The 22155-nt window shown below is 25.4% G+C and overlaps 1 protein-coding gene across 2 annotated transcripts in view; it reads right to left on the bottom strand.

Annotated features, from left to right (window-relative positions):
* Positions 1-264: 264 nt before the first annotated feature.
* Positions 265-22155, bottom strand: part of LOC117178349 (apoptosis-resistant E3 ubiquitin protein ligase 1) — a 132185-nt gene continuing 110294 nt past the window's right edge. For both annotated transcript variants that reach the window (XM_033369775.1, XM_033369776.1), the window contains exons 9-14: positions 20554-20765; positions 18311-18562; positions 14443-14518; positions 10749-11353; positions 6043-6305; positions 265-801 (exon numbers count right to left, since the gene is read on the bottom strand). In XM_033369775.1, coding sequence (XP_033225666.1) covers positions 699-801; positions 6043-6305; positions 10749-11353; positions 14443-14518; positions 18311-18562; positions 20554-20765 — 1511 coding nt within the window. In that variant the 3' untranslated portion in view covers positions 265-698. The remainder of the gene's footprint in view (positions 802-6042; positions 6306-10748; positions 11354-14442; positions 14519-18310; positions 18563-20553; positions 20766-22155) is intronic.

The raw sequence follows: 22155 nt of genomic DNA, 5'->3' as shown, positions 1-22155 counted from the left end.
AACTTTGAAAGATTTCAGAAAATTCATCAAATATTTTTTGAATTTCGTGCAAACTTCTAAAATTCCTATCTTTTTAACTGTCTCGATTTTTTCCGAAAATATCCTGTCAAATAAACAAAATTTTTCTTCAAAATTTTCCAGATTCCTTTTAGAAATATCTGAAATCTTCAAAAATCTTTGGAATATCATATTTATATTATTTATATTTAAAAAAAATCCAATAATATACTGACTTATAAATTTGAATTTAAAACATCGAAGACATTTTAATGGAGAAAATGATTATAGAAAGTTGAAAATTTAATGAAAATAAATTATTACAATTGTCAAAATTTCCAATTTTGTTTGGTTCAATTTAAATAATACTCAGCAATCGTTTCATTATAAAATTTTTAAATTGTCCATTAAGATCTCTTTGACATTAAATTGTTCAACTATGAAAAGGTTTATTTCTTCAATTTTATATACCCACCAATTTGAAATCCTCTAATTTTCTATCCTTCCAAACAGAATTTATTTTATATATGTCTAATTAAATTTGTTGAGTTCAAATTTTTTTAATTTAGAAAAATATAAGGGGTTTTGTTTCAAATTCAAACGTACGATTCTATAAGTGTACTTTGAGCGAAAAATTATGATTCTTTTAACAATTGAGCTAGTTTAGACTAAAGGAATGTTAGACCCTAATTTTTTTTCTTTTAGATCATTCCGAAGCCCTCGGTTCCCTCGCTGATTGCGAGAAGAAGCGACTTTTCAAAGTGGTCGTAGCACTCATAGTCAGGCAAGCAAAGTTGGTTGAAGCTGGAAAATTAAAGAAGAAATATATTAAAAATTATTTTTTCAAGTGTATTATTTTAAATTCCAATTTATAATAAATTATATTCAATTCTATTATATGATAATTTTTATATTTGCTGACTAAATTAATTCTCAATTTGAGGTTCTGTATTTAACCCTCAAAGTGCATACATGGTAAAAATCACGGTAAAGTGCATCGTGGGTGATTAATACCCCAGCGTATTTAATCATGTATTGTTTAACCCCTATTGAATATTTTGTCACAATAAAATTATCCGATATAGTTTAAGGTATCTTTTCTAAGCCAAAGTTGATTTTATAACCATTTATTTATTTTAAGTTTCTTAAAAAAAATAATTGAAAAAAGTGAAAAAATGTTGTTTTTTTTTTTTAATTAAGAAATCCTAACTCACGCAATTTTTATTATTTTAACCTAAAAATTGGTGACTACACTTTTGCAATAGTTGACTTTTATTAAAAAAATATTGCAGCATGGGTGCTTACAAAAATATATTTATTTGCACAGTTGAAAGGTCAATTTTATGATAAAATGAAGAATAACATTTTTTGCTCTTATATCGATTTATTATTATAAAAACTGAGGAACTTTGACATGTAATACTTTAAAAATACAAGAAATTGAAAATGAGACATATATAACTGTATTTTAACAATTATATTTTAATCAACACATCCGCAGTCTGCTCTCGCATGACGCGATGTTGTAAGTTATAAGCCATCTATACAGAAAAAAAGTATGAAGTAATCGGAAAAAATAATTATTTTACTTCATATGGTATACTTATTTTAAAAAGTAAACAAAAATCAATAACATTCTTGAAAAATTTGATCTAAAATTACTTTTTCACTAAGTGCACACTGGGTGTTAGAAGCCCTACGATTTTTTTCCCTCCACATTCAGCAGCTGCTGCTAGTAGACTGACGCTTGACGCAGTATGCTAAACGACTTTACTTACAGTTAGTGTCTCCAACTGAAGATGGATGGCGATACTTACTCAATTTTTTCGAATCAAGTATGGTTTATAAAAATTTGAAAATTGCTTGGGGTATCAGACACCCACAATGCACTTTAAGAGTTAATTTCTTTACTTTATTGACATTATACCAATTCCACCTTTTTTACTTTAAACACGAATTATAATTTATAGAAAAAAAATAAGAATTATAAATCTTCCTACAATTTTTAATGAATATTTAAATATGAAACTGCTCGATTGCAAATTATTTAATTTGAAATTATTTAAATATTAAGAATTTCAATTCAAATTAAAAAAATATACTATCTGGAAATATTCATCCACACAAAGTAAAAGTTTTTAAATTTCAAATGCTATTTATTAGAAATTTGTCAAAAAGTTTTTGAAACGTTAATTTACAATTATTTAATCATTTAGGCTTCCAATAAATATTCTTATATAATTTTGAATACTTTACTTTGAAATTAAAACTACTATTCAACTTAAAATGCTCTGATTACATTGAGTTTTTAAATTCTGTTTAAATTATTTAAATATTTGGTGATTCACATGTCTAAATATATTGAGTTTCAATACCTAAAAAATTAAAAATCTTGGGCAAACACAAATACAATATTATTTAACGCTAGTATGTAAAAGTTTTTTATGTGGAGAATTGCGATATCAAAAACCGGGGTAATTATGGATCAATGCTATTAAACTGCAAATATTTTTTTCGTAATGGGATTTTACTGTAAATAATATTGCTTATTTAAAATTAACATTTAAAGACCAACATTCTAATCCTATATAATTTTAAATATTCAACATTTTTTATTTGAAAGTATTTTATAAGATTACTAAAGTTTCAACTAATTAAAAAAAATGTCATCTTGTTTTCAAGAAATTAGAATATTTCCTCAAATTTCAAGAAATTTCTAAATATTTCTAGTGATCTTCAGAACATAAATTTAATTTAATTTAATTTGAAAGGATTTCCAGCGATTTTAAAGATTTCTATGAATTTTAAGAAATTTCAAGGAATATCACAAGATTAAATGATTTAAAACATGTATAGGTATTTAAACCTTGAAGTGCATTGTGGGTGTCAGATACCCCAAGAAGTTTTCAAACTCTTATAAACCATACTTAATTCGAGAAAATGGAGTATGTGTCGCCATCTAGCTTTAGTTGGAGACACTAACTGTAAGTAAAGTCTTTTAGCATACTGCGTCAAGCGTCAGTCTGCACTCTGCTAGCAGGAGCTGTTGAAAGTGAAGGTGAAAAAATCGTGGGGTGCAAATAAATATATTTTTTGAAAGCACGCATGTTGCAATTTTTTAAAATGAAATTACACTATTTCAAAAGTATAGTCATAAATTTTCAGTTTAAAATAATTAAAATTGAATGAGTTATAAATTTTTAAGTAAACAACCCAGTTTTTCACTTTTTTCAATAATTTCTTTAACAAACTTAAAATAAATAAACGGCTCGAAAATCAAGTATATCTTATAAATGCCACTTTTTGGGTAAAATAATATTCTTTTTTAATATCAATGATTACATTTTTATTGAAAATTCTAACCCTTGGTTGCTAATTCAAATACTTTCTGAAAAGTTAATTTCGTTGAATATTTATATTTTAGTCAAAAATTTTGTTTTGGGTTAAAAATGAGTTTTTGTAACAGAAAATTTATTTGTTTTTTCTTTGAAATTCGTATCTTTTAATGGAAAATTCGCCTTTTTGGCTTAGAAATCAAACAATTTGGTACACAATTTGTAGAAAATTCGTTTTTTCATTGAAAATTAATTTTCTTAAGTGAAATTTCAAATAATGCATTTTTTGTTGAAAATTGAAATAATTTCTAGAAATGTAAAATTTTAGTTGAATATTCATAAGTTTAGTTGAAAGTTAGTATTTTTTGGTTAAAATTATATGTATTTTTAAATGAAAATTTAACTATTTGGTTGAAAATCTGAATTTGTTTCGTAGAAAATCAATTTTTTTGTTGTTAAAAATGCAACTGTTTGATTTAAAAATAATCTTTTTTTTATTATTAAATTTTTCGTCGAAAATTCAACTTCTTTTTTGAATGTTGAAATACAGTCTGGAAAGTTTATTTCTTTTGCTTGAATATTCATAAATTCAGTTAAAAACTAGCTTGGTTGAAAAATGAACGATTTGGTACGAAATTAAACTGCTTTTTAGAAAATCCGCTTTTTGTATTGAAAATTTATTCTTTTAAAGGAAATTTTAACTAGTATTTTTCGTTTAAATATTGATGTATTTTTGTTGAAAATTCGTATTTTCTTGTACAAAAATTAATCTTTTTAGTTAAAAATTTAACATTTGGTTAAAAACGTATGTATTTTGTAAAAAAGTAATGTTTTTTGTAGAAAATTGAACCGTTTTATTGAGAATTTCTATTTTAAAGTGAAAGATCAATTTTTTAGTTATTAAAAATGCAACTTTTTGGTTGAAAAGTTCATATTTTGGCTGGATATTCATAAGTTTAGTTGAAAATTAGTATTTTTTGGTTAAAAATTAAAATTTTTAATGAAAATTTAACTACTTCGCTGAAAATTCGCCTTTTTAGTAAAAAAAAAACCATTTTTTTGTTAAAAATGCAACTGTTTGTTTTAAAAATAATCTTGTCTTTTATTATTACATTTTTTGTTCAAAATTCAACTACTTGTCTGACAGTTCAAATAATTCCTTCAAATTTTATTTCTTTGGTTAAATAATCATAATTTTAATTAAAAATTAGTTGTTTTTTTCAATTGATAATTTATACCTACTTTGTGAAAAATGCAGCTTTGTTGCAGAAAATTCGTGTCTTTAACTTGAAAATTTAACAATTTGGTAGAAATATGAACCATTTAGTACAAAATTACACTGGTTTGTAGAAAATTTGCTTTTTGCAATAAAATTTATTCCCTTAAATGAAATTTTAACTAGTCTTCTTTGGTTATTTCTTTTTAGTTTTTCTAGTTGAAAATTAGAACTTTTTTGTTTAACGTTTTTAACTTAAAATTTAACTATTTTGTTGGAAATGCGTATTTTTGAGTAGAAACCCATTTTTATGTTCTTAAAGATGAATCTTTTTTGTTGAAAAATAATATATATTTTTCTAAATGGCAATTATTACATTTCTTGTTAAAAATTCATATTTTGGTTGAACATTCGTAAATTTAGTTGAAAATTTGTTGTTTTTTCGAAAATTATATTTTAAATGAAAATTTAATTATTTGGTTAAAAATTCTTATTTATTAGCAGAAAATTCGTCATTTTGGTTTGAAAGTTCAAAAATTTGGTGAAATTTTAACTAGTCTATATTTTGCATTTCCTAGTAGGAAATTAATCTTCCTGATTGAAAATTCAACTCTTTAGATAAAAATTGATCTTTTTCAGTAGAAAATTAATACTTTCGATTGACAATTTAAATCTTTAATTGAAAATATAACTATTTGGTTGAAAATTCAACCATTTGGTACAAAACTAAACTACTTTGTAGAAAATTCACTTTTTGTATTGAAATTAACTCCCATAAATGAAATTTTAAGTAGTTTTCTTGGTTAAATTTTTGTTTGTTTGTTAAAAACTAACGATTTTAACTGAAAGTTTAACAATTTTGTTGGAAATTCGTATTTTTTCAGTAGAAAACCATTTTTATGTTTTTAAAAATGCCACTTTTTTGTTGAAAAATATTTTTTTTTTTAAACGGCAATTATTACATTTCTTGTTATAAATGTATATTTTGGTTGAATAATCGTAAATTTAGTTGAAAATTGATCTTTTTTAGTTTAAAAATTCAACTTTGTTATTATTGAAAATTCGCATTTCCAGGTAGGAAATTAATCTTCTAGGTAAAAAATGTAACTCCTTGGTTGAAATTTGATCTTTTTTCTTGGAAAATTAATCTTTTCGATTGAAAAATTAACTATTTTGTTGAAAATTCAACTGTTTTGTGAAAAGCTTATATTTTTGTTCAAAAATGTATCTCTTCGTTTGAAAATGAACCCTTTTTTGGTTGAGTTTTCAACTAATTTGTTGAAAAATATTCCTCAAGAAATAGTAAAGAAACAGTGTCTTTAATGTAATTTTTTCGAAATAGTATGAAAAAAATGTCATCACTAAAAAAAAAAGAGTTTCAAATAGTGTAAATAGCGTGGTGAGTCCGAGGACTACATGCTCTTTTTTAAAAAATCTTGTAAAGCCTTTCATCTCTTATTTTTAGAAAAATGAAAAAAAAATTTTTATTCTCACCAGGTGTGTGCAGTAGGAAGATTAGCAAAAGTTGGCGCAGCAGTGATCTGAAAGCGAGGACTCAGCTGCTGGAATCCACCTGGAGGCAATTGCGAGCAGCCTGTCGTAAACTGAAGTAATCTGGCCATCTCCTCTTGAGTAAAGTTGCTCACTGCTGTCCAAAACCAATCCAGGACTCGTAGAAACTCTGGAGAACTGCCATTGGCTATATGATGAGCCCGCAAATCTGCTACACTATATTCTCCAGTTCCACAAAGCAGCAACTATCAAATAAAATCATATACAATTTCAAACCCGATTTAAAAATTGCGAAAAATAAAAACCGGATCAGTTTTTTTTCCAAAAATTCTCAGGTTGTCTACTAATTTTCGACTCCTAAAAATTTCCTGGTTATTTCCAGGTTGCATCAAATCTCATCTTACTCATCTTACACGTCCGGTCAATTATTTTTCGCATTCTTATTGATACATAATTCTTAGATATAATTTTGAATTTCTTTAGTATTAGCAATTAATTAGTAATTAATTATCAAATTGAAAACCCATACATAAATTGTTTGAAATCTTTATAGGCTTCTAATTATTTTTTAGTCTTTTTAAAACTTTTAAATGTATCTTAAACTCACTCGAATTTTGTTATAAAATGTTGTAATCTTGTAATTCCTTTTCAAAATGTTCGGAAATCGTTTGAGATTTTTTAGAATATTTCTCAACTTTGTCTTAGAATTAATTTTGTAAATAAAAAATCATTAACATTTTTTTCTACGAATCTTAAGAAAATTCTTGTATTCCCTTTAAACTTTTAAAAATTCTTGAAATGCTTTCTAACTGTGTTTCGATATCTCTAAAAATCTACAATTTATTTTAAATTTTTTCAAAAATTTAATTATTTTGGAAAGAAGACAAATTTTCTACAAAATGGTTGTTTTAAGGCGAAATTATGTTTTTTTTTAACAGAAAATTTAATTTTAAACCAAATAGTTTGAATTTTCAACAAAATATATCAATTTAACACCAAAAATATTAATTTTATACCTGAAAGGACAATTTTTTAAATAAAATAGTCACATTTTCAATCAAAGAGATGAATTCTCAATCCGAAAATATGAAGTTTTTACAAGAAAAATTTTTTTCATCCAAGTGATGGTTGAATTTTCTACCAAAAAGATGAATTTTCAACTAAGAACATTAATTTTTACTATCAAAGACGAAATCTGATCAAAATACATGAATTTTCTACCATAAAATATTTATTTGCAACCATACATGGAATAGTTAAATTTCTAATTAAAAAAATTAATTAAATTTTTAACCAATTGTAGTTGAATTTAACCAGAAAAAACCGAGAGAATAATTTTAAAACATTTTTCTTAAATTGACACGAATTATTTCTAAATTTTTTTAATCTTTGGAAATTGCCTTCAAAAATTAATTCTATAAAATAAAAAATCATTTATAATTTTCTCGGGAATTTTAAGAAAAGTTTTTTTTATAGTAAAACAGTTTACAATTCTTAAAAACCTTTGAAAATTTTCTTTCGAAATCTCCAAAAAGTTACATTTTGTTAAAACAATTGTTTGAATATCTTAAAATAAAAAAATTTATTTTTTTATCTTTTATCAAATTCTAAATATCATTTAAAATATGCGGTCTTTTTCCTACAATTGAAAAAAAATTGAGAAAAATTGTATTCAAATCTTCCAGGTTCTTTTTTGAAAATTTTGTGAATCTTTTAAAATATTTTTAAGTATTTTATAATTAATTTTTCAGAATAAGAAATCATTTCAAGTTTTCCCAGAAACCTTCAGAATACTTTTATATTTTCTTAAAATCTTTCCAGACTCTTAAGAAGCTTCTAAAATTGCAAAATTTTGCTTTAAAATATCCTGCATTCTTTTTCAAAATTTTAGGAAATTATTTTAAATCTTTTTTAATTTTTTTTTTCAAATTAATTTTTCAAACAAAAAAATCATTTGTAATGTTTTGAAATATTTTTAAAATTTCTCTAAAAATTAATTTATTCAAATTACAAATCACTTAAAAATATTCTCAGAAATATTAGGAAATTTTTAAAGAAATCCATAATTTTATTTCGGGACATTCAAAAATCTGTGTCTTTTTTTTAAGTTTTTTTGAAATCTACAAATTTTAAATTATCTTCGAAATTTTTGAAACTTCTAATTTTTGTTCAATTTTAGACATTTTTCCTAAAATCTTGAAAAAATGCTGCAAATTAAAAAAAATTGCTTTAAAATCTTCCAGATTCTTTTTTGACAATTATGAAAATCTTTTGGAATTTTTTAAAAAAAGCATTGTAAATATTGTTTTAAAATGAATTTTGTCGAATAAAAAAATTATTTCAAATTTTACAAGAAATATGGGAAAAATTATTCTTTTGAAATCTCTTAACTTTTTTAAAAAGCTTATCAATTTTTTGATAAAAATCTTAAGAAAACTAAATTTTATTTTAAATTGTTTGAAATCTCTTGAAATCTAAATCTTTTCGCAATCAATTTTTGAATCTTACAAAATTGAAACATTTTATTTTCAAAACTTCAATATTCTTTCCCCAAATCTGAAGAATTTATATTAAATGTTTGAACATCTTTTCTTCAAAAACTATTTTTTTTAATTTGTTAAAATATTTTAAAATTAAAAATATTTTATTATCGTATTTTTAATAAATGAGTAACATTTATTGAACAATTTAATTTGTTAAAGTCGGAACCTTTCTAGTTCGGATATTTATAGTTCAGCAATTTTCTATCGGGAATTTTATTATTCGAGAATTTTCACATTAGGTAATATTATAAACTGTTATGGAATTTTATTATTCGGGAACTTTATAATTCCGGAATTTTAATCTTTGAGAATTTTCCAATTCGGGATTTCTACTAATCGGGAATTTTTAATTCGGTAATATGATGAACTTTTTAGAAACTTTGAAATTTGGAAATTTTCAAATTCGGGAATTTTATTATTCTGGAATGTTATTTCGGGAAAATTATTATTCTTGAAATTTTCAATTCATCAATATGATAAATCTCTTGTAAATTTTGTTATCCAGGAATTTTGAAATCCGGAATTTTGTTCCGGCATGTTATACTTCGGGAATTTTATTGTCCGGGAACTTTATAATTTGGGAATTTTAATTTTCGGGAATTTTCAAATTCGGTAGTATAATAAACTGTTCGGAAATTTTGTTATTTGGAAATTTTATTATTGTAGAATGTTATAATTCTGGAATTTTATCATTTAGGAATTTTTAAATGCGGCAATATGATAAACGCTCTCGAAATTTTATTATTCAGGAATTTTCAAATTCGGTAATACTTTAAACTGTTATGGAATTTTATTATTCGGGAACTTTATAATTCCGGAATTTTAGTCTTTGAGAATTTTCCAATTCGGGAATTTTTAATTCGGAAATATTATTATTAAGAAATTTTTCATTTCTGTAACATGATGAACTGTTATGGAATTTTATTATTCGGGAACTTTATAATTCGGAAATCTTAATTTTTGAGAATTTTTCAATTCGGGAATTCTATTAATCGAGAATTTTTAATTCGGTAATATGATAAACTGTTTGGAAATTTTCAAATTCGGGAATTTTATTATTCGGGAATGTAATCATTTGGGGAATTTTATTTTTCGGGAAAATTATTATTCGTGATTTTTTCAATTTTGGCAGTATGGAAAAGGCTTCGGAAATTTTATTAATCAGGACTTTTGTAATCCAGAAATTTATTATTCCGGAATATTATAATTTGGGAACTTTATAATTTGGGAATTTTAATTTTCGGGAATTTTCAAACTAGGTAATATGATAAACTGTTCGGCAATTCTATTATTTGGGAATTTTATTATTCACGAATTTGATTATTCCGCAATGTTATAATTTGAAAATATTATTTTTCCGGAATTTTTCTATTCGTTAATTTGATAAAGTGTTATGGAATTTTATTTTCGGGAACTTTATAATTCAGAAATTTTAATTTTTGAGAATTTTTCTATTCGGGAGTTCTATTAATTAGGAACTTTTAATTCGGTAATATGATAAGAAATTTCAAATTCGGGAATATTATTATTCGGGAATGTTATAATTTGGGGAATTTTATTTTTCGGGAGAATAATTATTCGTGAAGTTTAAAGTTCGGCTGTATGATAAAGGCTTCGGAAATTTTATTATTCAGGAATTTTATTATTCCGGAATGTAATAATTCGGGAATTTTATTACGCGGGAATTTTATTATTCAGAAGTTTTTAAATACTGGAATTCGATTATTTCAGAGTTTTATAATTCGGAAATATTATTATTCAGGAATTGTTTAATTCGGTAACATGATAAACTGTTGTGGAATTTTATTATTCGGTAACTTTATAATTCCGTAATGTTAATTTTTGAGAATTTTCCAATTCGGGAATTCCATTAATCGGGGATATTCAATTCGGTAATATCATAAACTGTTTGGAAATTTTTTAATTCGGGAATTTTATTATTCGGGAATGTCATCATTTCTGGAATTTAAGTATTCGGATCATTATTATTCGTGAACTTTTTAATTCTGCAAAATGATAAACGCATCGGAAATTTTATTATTCAGGAATTTTATAATTCGGGATATTTCAATCGTTCCAAAGTTTTCCATTATTAAAAAAAAGACGAATCCCAAAAAAACTAATATAATTTAATAATTTCCTCACCTCTAGTTCATTTTCATCAAAAATTCCCAGCAGATTATCAGGAATCAATTCGTTCAGACCGCGTAGAAAATGATCGATTTCATTTCTAATGGAACTGGCGAGTCTGTGTTGAGCCAAAGCATCCAAATATCGAAGTTTGGTTTCATTCGTGACTCGAACCTTACTGCCTCCAGGAATAAGTTCGGCCACTTTGATTAATTGACCCTCTTTATCGTATTCCTCCTCAACAAAGGAGAGTTCCATTTCCTCAACATCGTTCTCCAAGATGTATTTGACTTTGCTCAAGTACAAATCGGGATCGTCTTGTTCGAAATACTTGTAATGAACTCTGAGACCGATAATCTGGGCGAGGAAGGACCTGGTGAATCGGGCTCGAACGAGTTGACGATAGGAGCCGCCAAGCGCTGATTCGTAGAGACATTTTCCTACGATTCGTCCAGCAAATTCGTAGTGTTTCAACTTTAGATTTGAAGGCCTTTTGTTGTTAGGATGAACGAGCGCTTGTTGAGATTCTCCGAAAGAGGCGAATAATCCATGCCCGGGATCGAAAAGTGAGGCGCAGATTAATTCGAACCATTCTCTACGAACTCCTCCCCAATCGACACCTGAAGGAAATTTATTTTGGATTTGCATTTTAAGCTAGGAAATAGTTTTTCTACTTATTTTTTTATTGAAAATAAACCAGACGAAGGGACTCAATTATTTTTATTTATACAATGCAAACAATTCTAGATGCAGTAGACACAAAACTGTTTTTAACTTTCATCGACTGTTATAAATTTCCATGAAATATTTCAGCAAATTATCACTAATTTGGTCGGTCTTACGGTTATGAAATCAAATAAAAGTGCCGAAAAAAAGCATGTAAAAAACATACTGGTAATAATGGAATGCCTGTCTTATATTTCAATAAAATATGGACAGATGGATTAAATTCAAACTTCCACTTGTCCTCTTGAAAGAAGAACGTACGTTTTTAATAAAATGTCGAAAGGAATCCTTAATTCCAGCTCATATTCTAAAAATCACTAGAATAAATTTTTGATTCACAATTTTCACTATAAAGTATCGTTTAAATTATAAAAAACAAAACTAAATACTCAAAGAAACTAGTTAAGTTGTGAAATTAATATAATAACTATTTTACTATTATATTAGTTGATTTTGTATTTTAATATTGGCATAATTTATGGGACTTAAAAATTCTTCCTTTTTTACTTCTAGATTGTTTCTATCGACTCATGAAAAAGATTCGAAGTGATGGTCGAAATGTATAGGATATTTTCTTTTTTGAAAAATAAATGTTTTCACATGTTTTTTTTTGCATTTTATTTGATTTCATGTTGACCGTAAGACCGACCAAATTAGTGATATTTTCCTGAAATATTTAGTGTCTATTTATATTTATTACAGACTTCACAACCCAAAATTTTCTCAAAAGAACAGAAAAAGGGTGATTTTTCAAGAAAATAGGGGAATAAATGATTTTTAATGAAATTAGGTAGTATATTGAATTAAATATGAGAGAGTTCATATTACTATGATTTGAAGTTGAAATGTATTACATTTTCCAGAAAATAGTTGAATTTAGAAGCTAAAAAATAAATTTTTTAAAGAAAATATTTGACTTTTAAACCCAAAAGTATGAATTTTCCACCAAGAGAAATGAATTTTGAACAAAATAATTGATTATTCTACCTAAAAGTATATTTTTTAACCAAACAGTTGCACTTACAATCGAATTGTTGAACTTTTAAAATATTAAGATCGATTTTCAAACCAAAAAGACGCATTTTCATGCAAGAAAGATTTTACAAACATTGAAAAAAATTCAACCAAATTTCAAGCAAAAAAAAATTAACGCTCTAATAAACAGTTTAATTTCCAACTGCAGAATATGAACTTTCAACAAAAAAGGTTCATTACAACATCAACAACAACAACAAATAGTTGAAATTTCTATAAAATTGACAAATTTTCTAAAAAAAATTGCTAAATTTTCAACAAAACAGTTTCATTTCCCAATACGAAAAATGTTTCAGTGAAGAAAAAAAATCTACCAAATTGCTTAATTTTAAGCTAAAAAGAAGATTTTTCTACAAGAAAGATCAATTTTCAACTCTAAAATAAGAATTTTCAACAAAAAATTAAATTTTAATAAAATAGTTGAAATTTCTATAACAAATAAAGATCAATTTGCTAACTAAAAAGACGAAATTCTAACCAAGAATGATTTTTTAGTCAAGAAAACTAAATTTAACCAAATTTCCAGCCGAAAGGATAAATGTTTTATTAAGCAGTTCAATTTTTAACTTCAAAATATGAATTTTCAACAAAACGTTAATTGCAACAACAGCAAATAGTTGAAATTTCTATAAAACTGATAAATTGTCTAACAAAATTGCTGAATTTTCTACAAAACATTTTCATTTTCAACCACGACAAATTTTTCAGCGCAAAAAAAATTTTTTACTAAATTCCTGAATTTCAAGCCAAAAGGAAGAATTTTCTAGAAGAAAGATCAAATTTCACCTCTACAATAAGAATTTTTAACAAAAAAGATCAATTTTCAAACAAAGCAAAAAAATCATTTCCAACCAAGAAAAACCTTTCAGTGAGGAAAAAAATTCTACCAAATTGCTGAATTTCAAGCCAAAATAACCATTTTTCAGAAGAAAGATCAATTTTTAACTCTAGAATAAGAATTTTATACAAAAAGAACAATTTTAAATTCTATAATAAGAATTTTCAACGAAAAATTAACTTTAAAAAAAATAGTTTGATATTTCTAACATAAAGAAATATAAATTTGCCAACAAAAACGATGAATTTTTAACCAAGAATGATTTTTCAGTCAAGAAAAAAAAAATTCAACCAAATTTCAAGCCGGAAAGACAAATGTTCTATTAAAAAGTTGCATTTTAAACTCCAAAATATGAATTTTCAACAAAAACGTTATTTACAACAACAGAAAATAGTTGAAACTTCATTTACGAATTTTCTAATAATTGTTAAATTTTGGAGCCAAATAGACGAATTTTGTACAAAACAGTTTAATTTTCAATCAAGAACAATTTTGCAGCAAAGAAAAAAAAATCTACAAAATTGCTGAATTTCAAGCCAAAAAGAAGATTTTTTTTACAAGAAAAGTTTTGAAAAAAAGTTCATTTTGAACAAAACAGCTGAACTTTCTACAATCCTCTTAAAATTTTAAGTCAAAAACAGTTGAATTTTAACAATAATATTGTTGAATTTTTTACAAGATTTTTAAATGATAATTTAAAAAAAATGAACTTTGAAGAATAAAGTTAATTTTTTACAAAACTTAATATTTCAAGTGAAAAAGACGAATTTTTAACAAAATAGTTGAAATTTAAACAAAACAGTTGAATTTGCAATAAACAAAGATGAATTTTAAATCTATGAAGATGAATTTTCAAACCAAAAGGACATGAATTTTCAACAAAAAAAATTAAATTTTTACTAAAAAGACTTTTGAAGAAAATAGTAGAATTCTTTTTTTAAAATTAATTTCAAAACAATTGAAAAAGAATGTTTAACAAAATAGTAGAATCTTAAACAAAACAATTAAATTTTTAACCAGTTGCCGAAGTTTATAAATAAGTAAAATTTTTTATAAACCAATCTTTCTAGTTTAAAAAAAATTATAATATAAAATCCAAAATAGTCTTACCTTGTTCTCCCTGGAAAGTTATTTCAAAATTCCTGCACCAATCGCTGACGGAGAAACCTTTCGTCGATTTCATAGACTATAATTTGAAACAAAAGAAAATTAGCAAACAATATTATGAACAAATGGGACGGCAAAAAATCCCGAAAAATAAAATTCCCGACACTGTAAAATTATGAAATTAAAAAATTCTCAAATGATAAAATGTCCAAATTTCTGAATTTAAAAATTCCTATCAGGAAATTTAAAATTGCCGAATCATGAAATATCCGAACTAAAAAATTCACGAATTTAAACCATCAAACGATTTTTTCTTCATTTTTATTAATTTATTAAAAATACAATTATAAAATATTTTTATATAGAAATTTTTAAAATGTTTAACGTTTCTAAAATTATTGTTTGAATTTAAAATAACAATAATTAGAGCAAAATTTCATCCAGAAGTATATTTTTTTCAATTAATGTTATTTTAAATTCAAACAATAATCTTAGAAGCTTTAAACATTACAAATAATTGTTTGTTATATAAATATTCAATTATTGTATTTTTACTAAATAAATTATATTTATAAAAAAATTTAATTGTTTAAATTCGGCCATTTTCTAGTTGCGATATTTTATAATTTTGCAATTTTTCGTCGGAAATTTTATTTTTTGGTAATATTATAAACTATCAGGAATTTTCCAATTCGGGAATTTTATTTTTCAAGAATTCTATGATTCAGAAATTTTATAATTCGAAAATTTTCCAATTCAGGAATTTTCTTTTTCGGGATTTTTCAGTCGTTCCAAAAAAATTTCTCAAGCGCAATTATATAAATTTGTGAATTCAATGTTAGCCAAATAATTTGGGAAAAAATATTCATAACAACATTGTTTAATGAAAAGAAGTCTAAATAATTTAACTAAAAGTATTCCCATTAAAGTAGTGAAATTTTTAAAAAGTTTTTATACAAATCGCCCCCAAATTTGTTTGAATCCACCCATAATAATCAGAATCGTAAATATTAGGTGACGCGAGTTGAATTATACCACATAGAATACAAAAAAAATTACTTTTCAAATGTCACTCCCATAAGTCTGTTTTAAAGGGCCTAAAAAAACCCATACGTAAACATTTTGGGCATTGCGCGTTTTTGCGCTAATTATGATTTTTTCGGCTTTTTTCCAATAGATTTTTTTTCAGTATATAAATTGTTGTATATGTATGCATTATTTTAGAATAGAGTTAGAAATTCGCAGTTTTTTTCCTAATTTTAAAATTTGTTTTCAATTTTTCAGTTAGAAAGAGGCTATATTCAATTGAATTTAAAAGAAATAATTGTCCAAACCATTTATTATCATTTATAATAATATTCTCCTAGAATAAGGCTAGAAAGTTGAAGTTTTTTTCTAAAATTTTCCATTTGTTATACACATTATAATTAGAACAAGGTAGAAATTAATTTAAGTTAACAAAAATAATTTTTTAAACAATTCAATATTATTGCTAATAATATTCTCTTTGAATAATGCTAGAATATTCCTGTTCTTTTAAATTTTAACTTTTTGCCAATGATTTATTTAGTAAGTTATTATAATAATAATAATATTCTCCTAGAATAAGGCTAGAAAGTTGAAGTTTTTTTCTAAAATTTTCCATTTTTTATACACATTATAATTAGAACAAGGTAGAAATTAATTTAAGTTAACAAAAATAATTTTTTAAACAATTCAATATTATTGCTAATAATATTCTCTTTGAATAATGCTAGAATATTCCTGTTCTTTTAAATTTTAACTTTTTGCCAATGATTTATTTAGTAAGTTAATAATGAATGAAAATTAACAAATGTAATTGTTTAGACAAATTATTATAATTTATAATTATCTTCTCTTCGAGCAATGCTAGATAGTTGCGAGTTTTTGAGAAATTTTCAGTGTTTCATTGACAAGATTATTTAAAAAATGATTTTCTGTAATGATTATTTATTATTGCTTCATAACTAAAAAGCCAAAGCAATGTTAATTTTTTGTAGAAAAAACCGCAATATTATAGAAATTATCTAAGAGAATTTAGTTACAAACAATAATCAATTGTTGATAAAATTTAATATTGTTTATAGTCATTTTATCTTAGAATAGTTAGAAAGTCGTGTTTGTTCAGAATTTTTCAAATTATTTTCAACTTTCGAGTTAGATCGAGGTGCTAATCAATTATATTTAACAGAAACAAATATCGAAACAATTTATTATTATTCATAATAATATTCTCCAAAAATAATGGTAGAAAATTGTCGTTTTTTCAGAAAAAGTTCACTTATGTTCCACTTATCCTATATATTAAGGTAATAATGATTAGAAGTTAACAAAAATAGGTGTTTAAGTAGTTTATTATTATTTTTAATAATATTCTTTTTGAATAATGTTATAAAGTGGCGGCTTTTTTTCTGAAATTTTCAACTTTTTGTCTACTTTTCACTTAAAGCATGGTAATAAGTAATGAAATTTAACAATCATGTTTGTTTAAATAAACTAATATGGTTTATAACTATTTTCTCCTATCTTTTTTCTGACATTTTTAACTTTTTTCAACTTTTTACATATGGCAAGGTAACATTTAACTCAATTTAACAAACATAATTGCCTAAACAAATTATTAGTGTTTATAATTATTTTCTCCTATATTAATGCTAGATAGTTGTCGTTTTCGTACATTTTTAAATTTTGATCTAATTTTTATTTAAGTATATAATAAATAATGTAATTTAACAAACATAATGTTCAAACAACTTATTATGGTTTATAACTATCTTCTCTTAAACTATTATATGGAAGGTTAAACAAAAAAGCTAAAAGTAACTTCTTAAAAAAAAAATTACATTCAATATGATCCATATAGAAAATTTGAAGAATACTTCAAATATCTGTTTTATTTCACAAAAATGTGTTCACAAAAAAGAAAGAGGTTGTTTAAAAAAGGATTCTCTTTATTGTTTATTTATTATTTGTGATTAACTTAAAAGCCAAAGCAAAATGATAAATTTCAGAAAAACCGCAACTTTCTATCAATTATCTAAGAGAAAATATGTATAAGCAACAACAAATTGGTTAAACAAATGCTTGTTCACTTGAATTAATTATTTCCTCTCTCTAAGTGAAAAGTTGACAAATGTGGAAAATTTGAGAAAAACCCACAACTATTAAGCATTATTCTAAGAAAATATTATAAATAATAATGATTGAACACTTATTTCTGTTAAATTTGATTGATTATTTCTTCGCCTTAACTGTAAAGTTAAAATCAGTTGAGAAATTCGAAAAAAACAGCGACTTCTTAACTTCATACTAAAAGAAAATTGCTAAAAACAATAATAAATCGTTTAAAAATTAATATAAAGATCTATTTTTGGTTAAAAAGCAGTATTTTATACATTAGAAACAATTGGTATTGAAAAACCGTAAAAAGATCATAAATAGCGCCAAAATTATTTATTTTTTAAAATTATTTATTTGTATTCTAAAGCTAATTGTTTTTGTGTATTCGAACAAATTTGAAAGTGATATACATTAGTGTAGTTAAAAAATAAAATTAAAAAATAAATTGAAGGTGCTTTCGAAAATATTGATTCCTTTCAAGAAAAAATTATGTATATAATTAATTAATATGTGAAGAATAATAAAATTACAAAAAAAAAAACCTATTAAAATATGTTTTCTAAAAATCTAATATTGTTGGCATTAACTCAAATTGATAAATATTTTTTTTCAATTGGAACAAATATTTTTAAGAGTACCTTTAATTTTTCGAATTTTATTATTTTGATATTATTTATGGACTACCCTAATATACAAGAAAATTGTAGAGAGAAAAAACCAATATACGCACGGTATCAAGTAATTTTTCTCGTTGAACTTTCATTGACAATTTTTCGTGATAATGCTTCTGATGATGTTTCCTGACTTCATGATAAAAGAAGTCCTGCTTGTCAGCAAAGGTCTCACTTCCACCGATATTTTTTAGCAAAAATAGAGTGAAAGTCGCGGCGATAATGTCGCGATAGTGCGAAATTAATTCGACTGGAGGCTGACATCCATCATCGATTGTAAACGAATCATTGTTCGAACTTTCAAAGTAAAACTGAAATTTTTGGCAGAAACATAGATTAGAAATTAAATTAAAGTCTAGTTCGGTACCTTAATGCTACACTCTTCAATCTGGGATTGGCCATCTAAACTCTCCAAACTGGGGTTAGCAGTCTAAACTCTTCAAGCTGGAGATATGTGTCTAAATTCTTCAATCTGGGGTTAGCAGTCTAAACTATTCAATATCGGGCTAGCCATCTACACTCTTTAATCGGTCAGTAATAGTCTAAATTCTCCAGATTGGAGTTAGCTGCCTAAACTCTTCACTTTGGGGTTAGCAGTCTAAACTCATCAGTTTAGGGTTAGGAGTCTAAACTCTTCAATCTGGTGTTAGTAATCTAAATTCTTCAAAGTGGGGGTTAATAATCTAAACTCTTCAATCTGGGACTAGCAGTCTAAACTCTTCCATCTGGGACTAGCAGTCTAAACTCTTCGATTTGGTGTTAATAGTCTACGTTCTCTAAAGTGGGGTTAGCAGTCTAAACTCTTCAATCTGGGATTAGCAGTATAAGCTCTCCAATCATGGGTTGGCAGTCTAAACTTTGAAACCCGAGATTAGAAGTGTAAACTCTTCGATATAGGGTTAGAAGCCTAAATTCTTTAATCTGGAGTTAGAAGTCTAAAATTTGCAGCCTGGTGTTATAATGACAAATTCTTCAATCTAAGGCTATCAGTCTAAACTCTGAAATTTGAGGTTAGTAGTGTAAACTCTTCAATCTGGTGCTAGGAGTCTAAATTCTCTAAAGTAGGGTGAGCAGTCTAAACTCTTAAATTTTGAGTTAGCAGTCTAAACTCTTTAATCTTCTGTTAGTGTTCTAAATTATCGAAATTAGAGTTAAGGGTACAAGCCCTTTAACCTGGACTTCGCAGTCTAAATTTGCAAAATTTGGGTTAGCAGTCTAAACTGTTAAATCTGGGGTTAGGAGTCTAAATTCTTCAATTTGGGGTTAGCAGTATAAACTCTATAATGAGGAGTTATAATTCAAAATTCTTTAATCTGGGATTAGCAGTCTAAACTCTTCAATTTGGGATCAGCAGTCTAAACTTTTCAATCTGGGGTTATAATTCCAGATTCTTTAATCTGGGGCTAGCAGTCCGAACTCTTAAATTTGGGGTTAGAAATATAAATTCTTCAATCTTCAGTCTAAACTCTCCAATCTAGAGTTATTAGTCTAAATTCTTCAATTTGGGGTTAGTAGTCTAAACTCTTGAATCTTGGGCTAGCAGTCTAAACTCTTCAATCTGGCACGAGCAGACTAAACTCTTTAATCTGGTGTTAGCAATCTAAATTATCCAAAGTGGGGTTAGCAGTCTAAATTCTTCAATCTCGCTTCAGTAGTCAAAATTTTCTTATCTGGAGATAGCAGTCTAAACCCTTCAACCTGGGGTAAGCAGTCTCAATTTTTGAATCTGGATTTAGCAGTCTAAACTCTTCAATCTTGGGCTAGTAGTCTAAACTCTTCAATCTGGGGTTAGCACTCTAAATTCTCGAAATTGGGGTTAAGAGTACATACCCTTTAACCTGGAGTTCGCAGTCTAAACCTAAAAAACTGGGGTTAGCAGTCTAAGCTGTTAAATATGGGATTAGGAGTCTTAATTCTTCAATTCGGGGTTAGCAGTCTAAACTTTTTAATCTGGGGTTATAATATTTCAAATTCTTTAATCTGGGACTAGCAGTCTAAACTCTTCAATTTAAGGGTAAGCAGTCTAAACTCTTCAATCTGGGGTTATAATTCCAGATTTTTTAATCTGAAACTATCAGTCTAAACTCTTCAACCTGGGGTTAGAAGTGTAAATTCTCGAATCTGGGTTTAGCGATCTAAAACTTGGCAACGCCAAGTACGCGTAGCGGCGTTAGGTGCAAACACAAAACGAATTTTGAGAGTTTAGAATGCTAACCCTAGATTGAAGAAAATGGCATGGTGGTACCGATTACTTGAGATTTTCTTTATGATAGATGAAAGAACCTTATTAAACAATAAATACCTTCGTCGAAGGACAGAGTCTAAATGTCACAAGGCGCTTCGGTATAAATTTGAAAAGATATTCTTTAATCGTGAGTTGCTTAGGCGAAATAAAACAGAAGACTTTCTTCGGCTTTGTCAAACGTTCGCCCTGCATTCCTAGCAATTTCGCTGCGTAGCAAGTATCGAAATCCTTAGAAGCTACGCTTTGATGAACTGCTCTTGCGACAGCACCTTTAACAATTTAATTACTTGTATAAAAAAAAGGTATTTTTTATTACAATTTAAGAAATGAAATTCAGAATATGTACAAATTTAAATTCCTCTTTGACGTCCCACCTTCAAATTTAAGTACAAAATTCTTAGAAATTAAGAAAAAAAAAGAATAATTTTTATTGTGATTTAAAAAACTAGCAATCGAAAAAGCGCAATTCGCACATTTATTACAAAATAGTTCAATTTTCAAACTAGAAATATGAATTTTCAACAAAATCGTTAACTTTTCTGTTAAAGCGTTCATTTCTAACAACATCAACAAAAAGAATTTCGAACAAAGTAGTTCAATTTTCGATCTAAAATGATGAATTTTCAACGAAAAATGTAATAGATGGTATTTAAACCAAAAATTATTTGAATATTAAATTTGGAACAGATAAATATAATCGAAAGACGAATTGGTAACAAAATACTTAAATCATCACGCTAAAAATATTATTTTAAAACAAGCTGTTCCTTTATACAGAAGAGAAAAATTAAAGAATTAAAGTTGAAATTAAAAAAATTAATTTTCTACTTAACAGATAAATTTTTAAGAACAAAATTTAACAGTTGACATTTCAACCAAAAATTATTTTTATTTTAAATTAAAAATAGTTAAATATGACCAAAAAAGAAAAATTTGCAAATAATTACTCGAATCTTTAACCTAAACAGATTAATTTCCAACTAGACAGTTGAATTTTTAGCCAAAAAATTTTATTTTTACACAACAAAATTTTAAAACAGTTGCATTTAACCAAACAAGACAAATTGTCTACAAAATACTTAAATCCTTAACCTAAACAGATCAATTTTCAACCAAAAAATTACATTTTTAACAAAAACTTTATGTTACTATAAATAAAAAAAATTGAACAAAGTACATAAATTTTCCATAAAAAAAATTAAATTTTCAAGCAAGAATAATAAATTAAATTAAACACTTTTTCTTCTAAATAAATATATCTTCAACGAAATAATTGAATTTTGAACAACAAAAAAAAACATAAATTATCTACCAGTTATCTACCTAAAATGAAATAATTAAATTTTTATTTGAAAAAAATTAATTTTCAATCAAAAAAAGATGAATTTGCAATAAATAATTTAATGGTTGATATTTCACCCAAAAAATTATTTTATATAGTTTTTCATAAAGTTAAATGTAACCAAAAAAAGACGAATTTTCGACGAAATACTTGAATCCTCCACCTAAACAGATTAATTTTGATTCAGTTGCAATTTTTACCAAAACATTGATTTTTGGCCCTAAAAAATAATTTTTAACAAAATACATCAATTTTCTACCAAAACTTTGAATTTAAGAGCAAGAAGATTAATTTTTATTTAAAAAAAAAAACGAATT

This window comes from Belonocnema kinseyi, chromosome 8, assembly GCF_010883055.1.
Source record: "Belonocnema kinseyi isolate 2016_QV_RU_SX_M_011 chromosome 8, B_treatae_v1, whole genome shotgun sequence".
Taxonomy (NCBI): domain Eukaryota; kingdom Metazoa; phylum Arthropoda; class Insecta; order Hymenoptera; family Cynipidae; genus Belonocnema; species Belonocnema kinseyi.
This window is presented reverse-complemented; position numbering and strand designations above follow the sequence as displayed.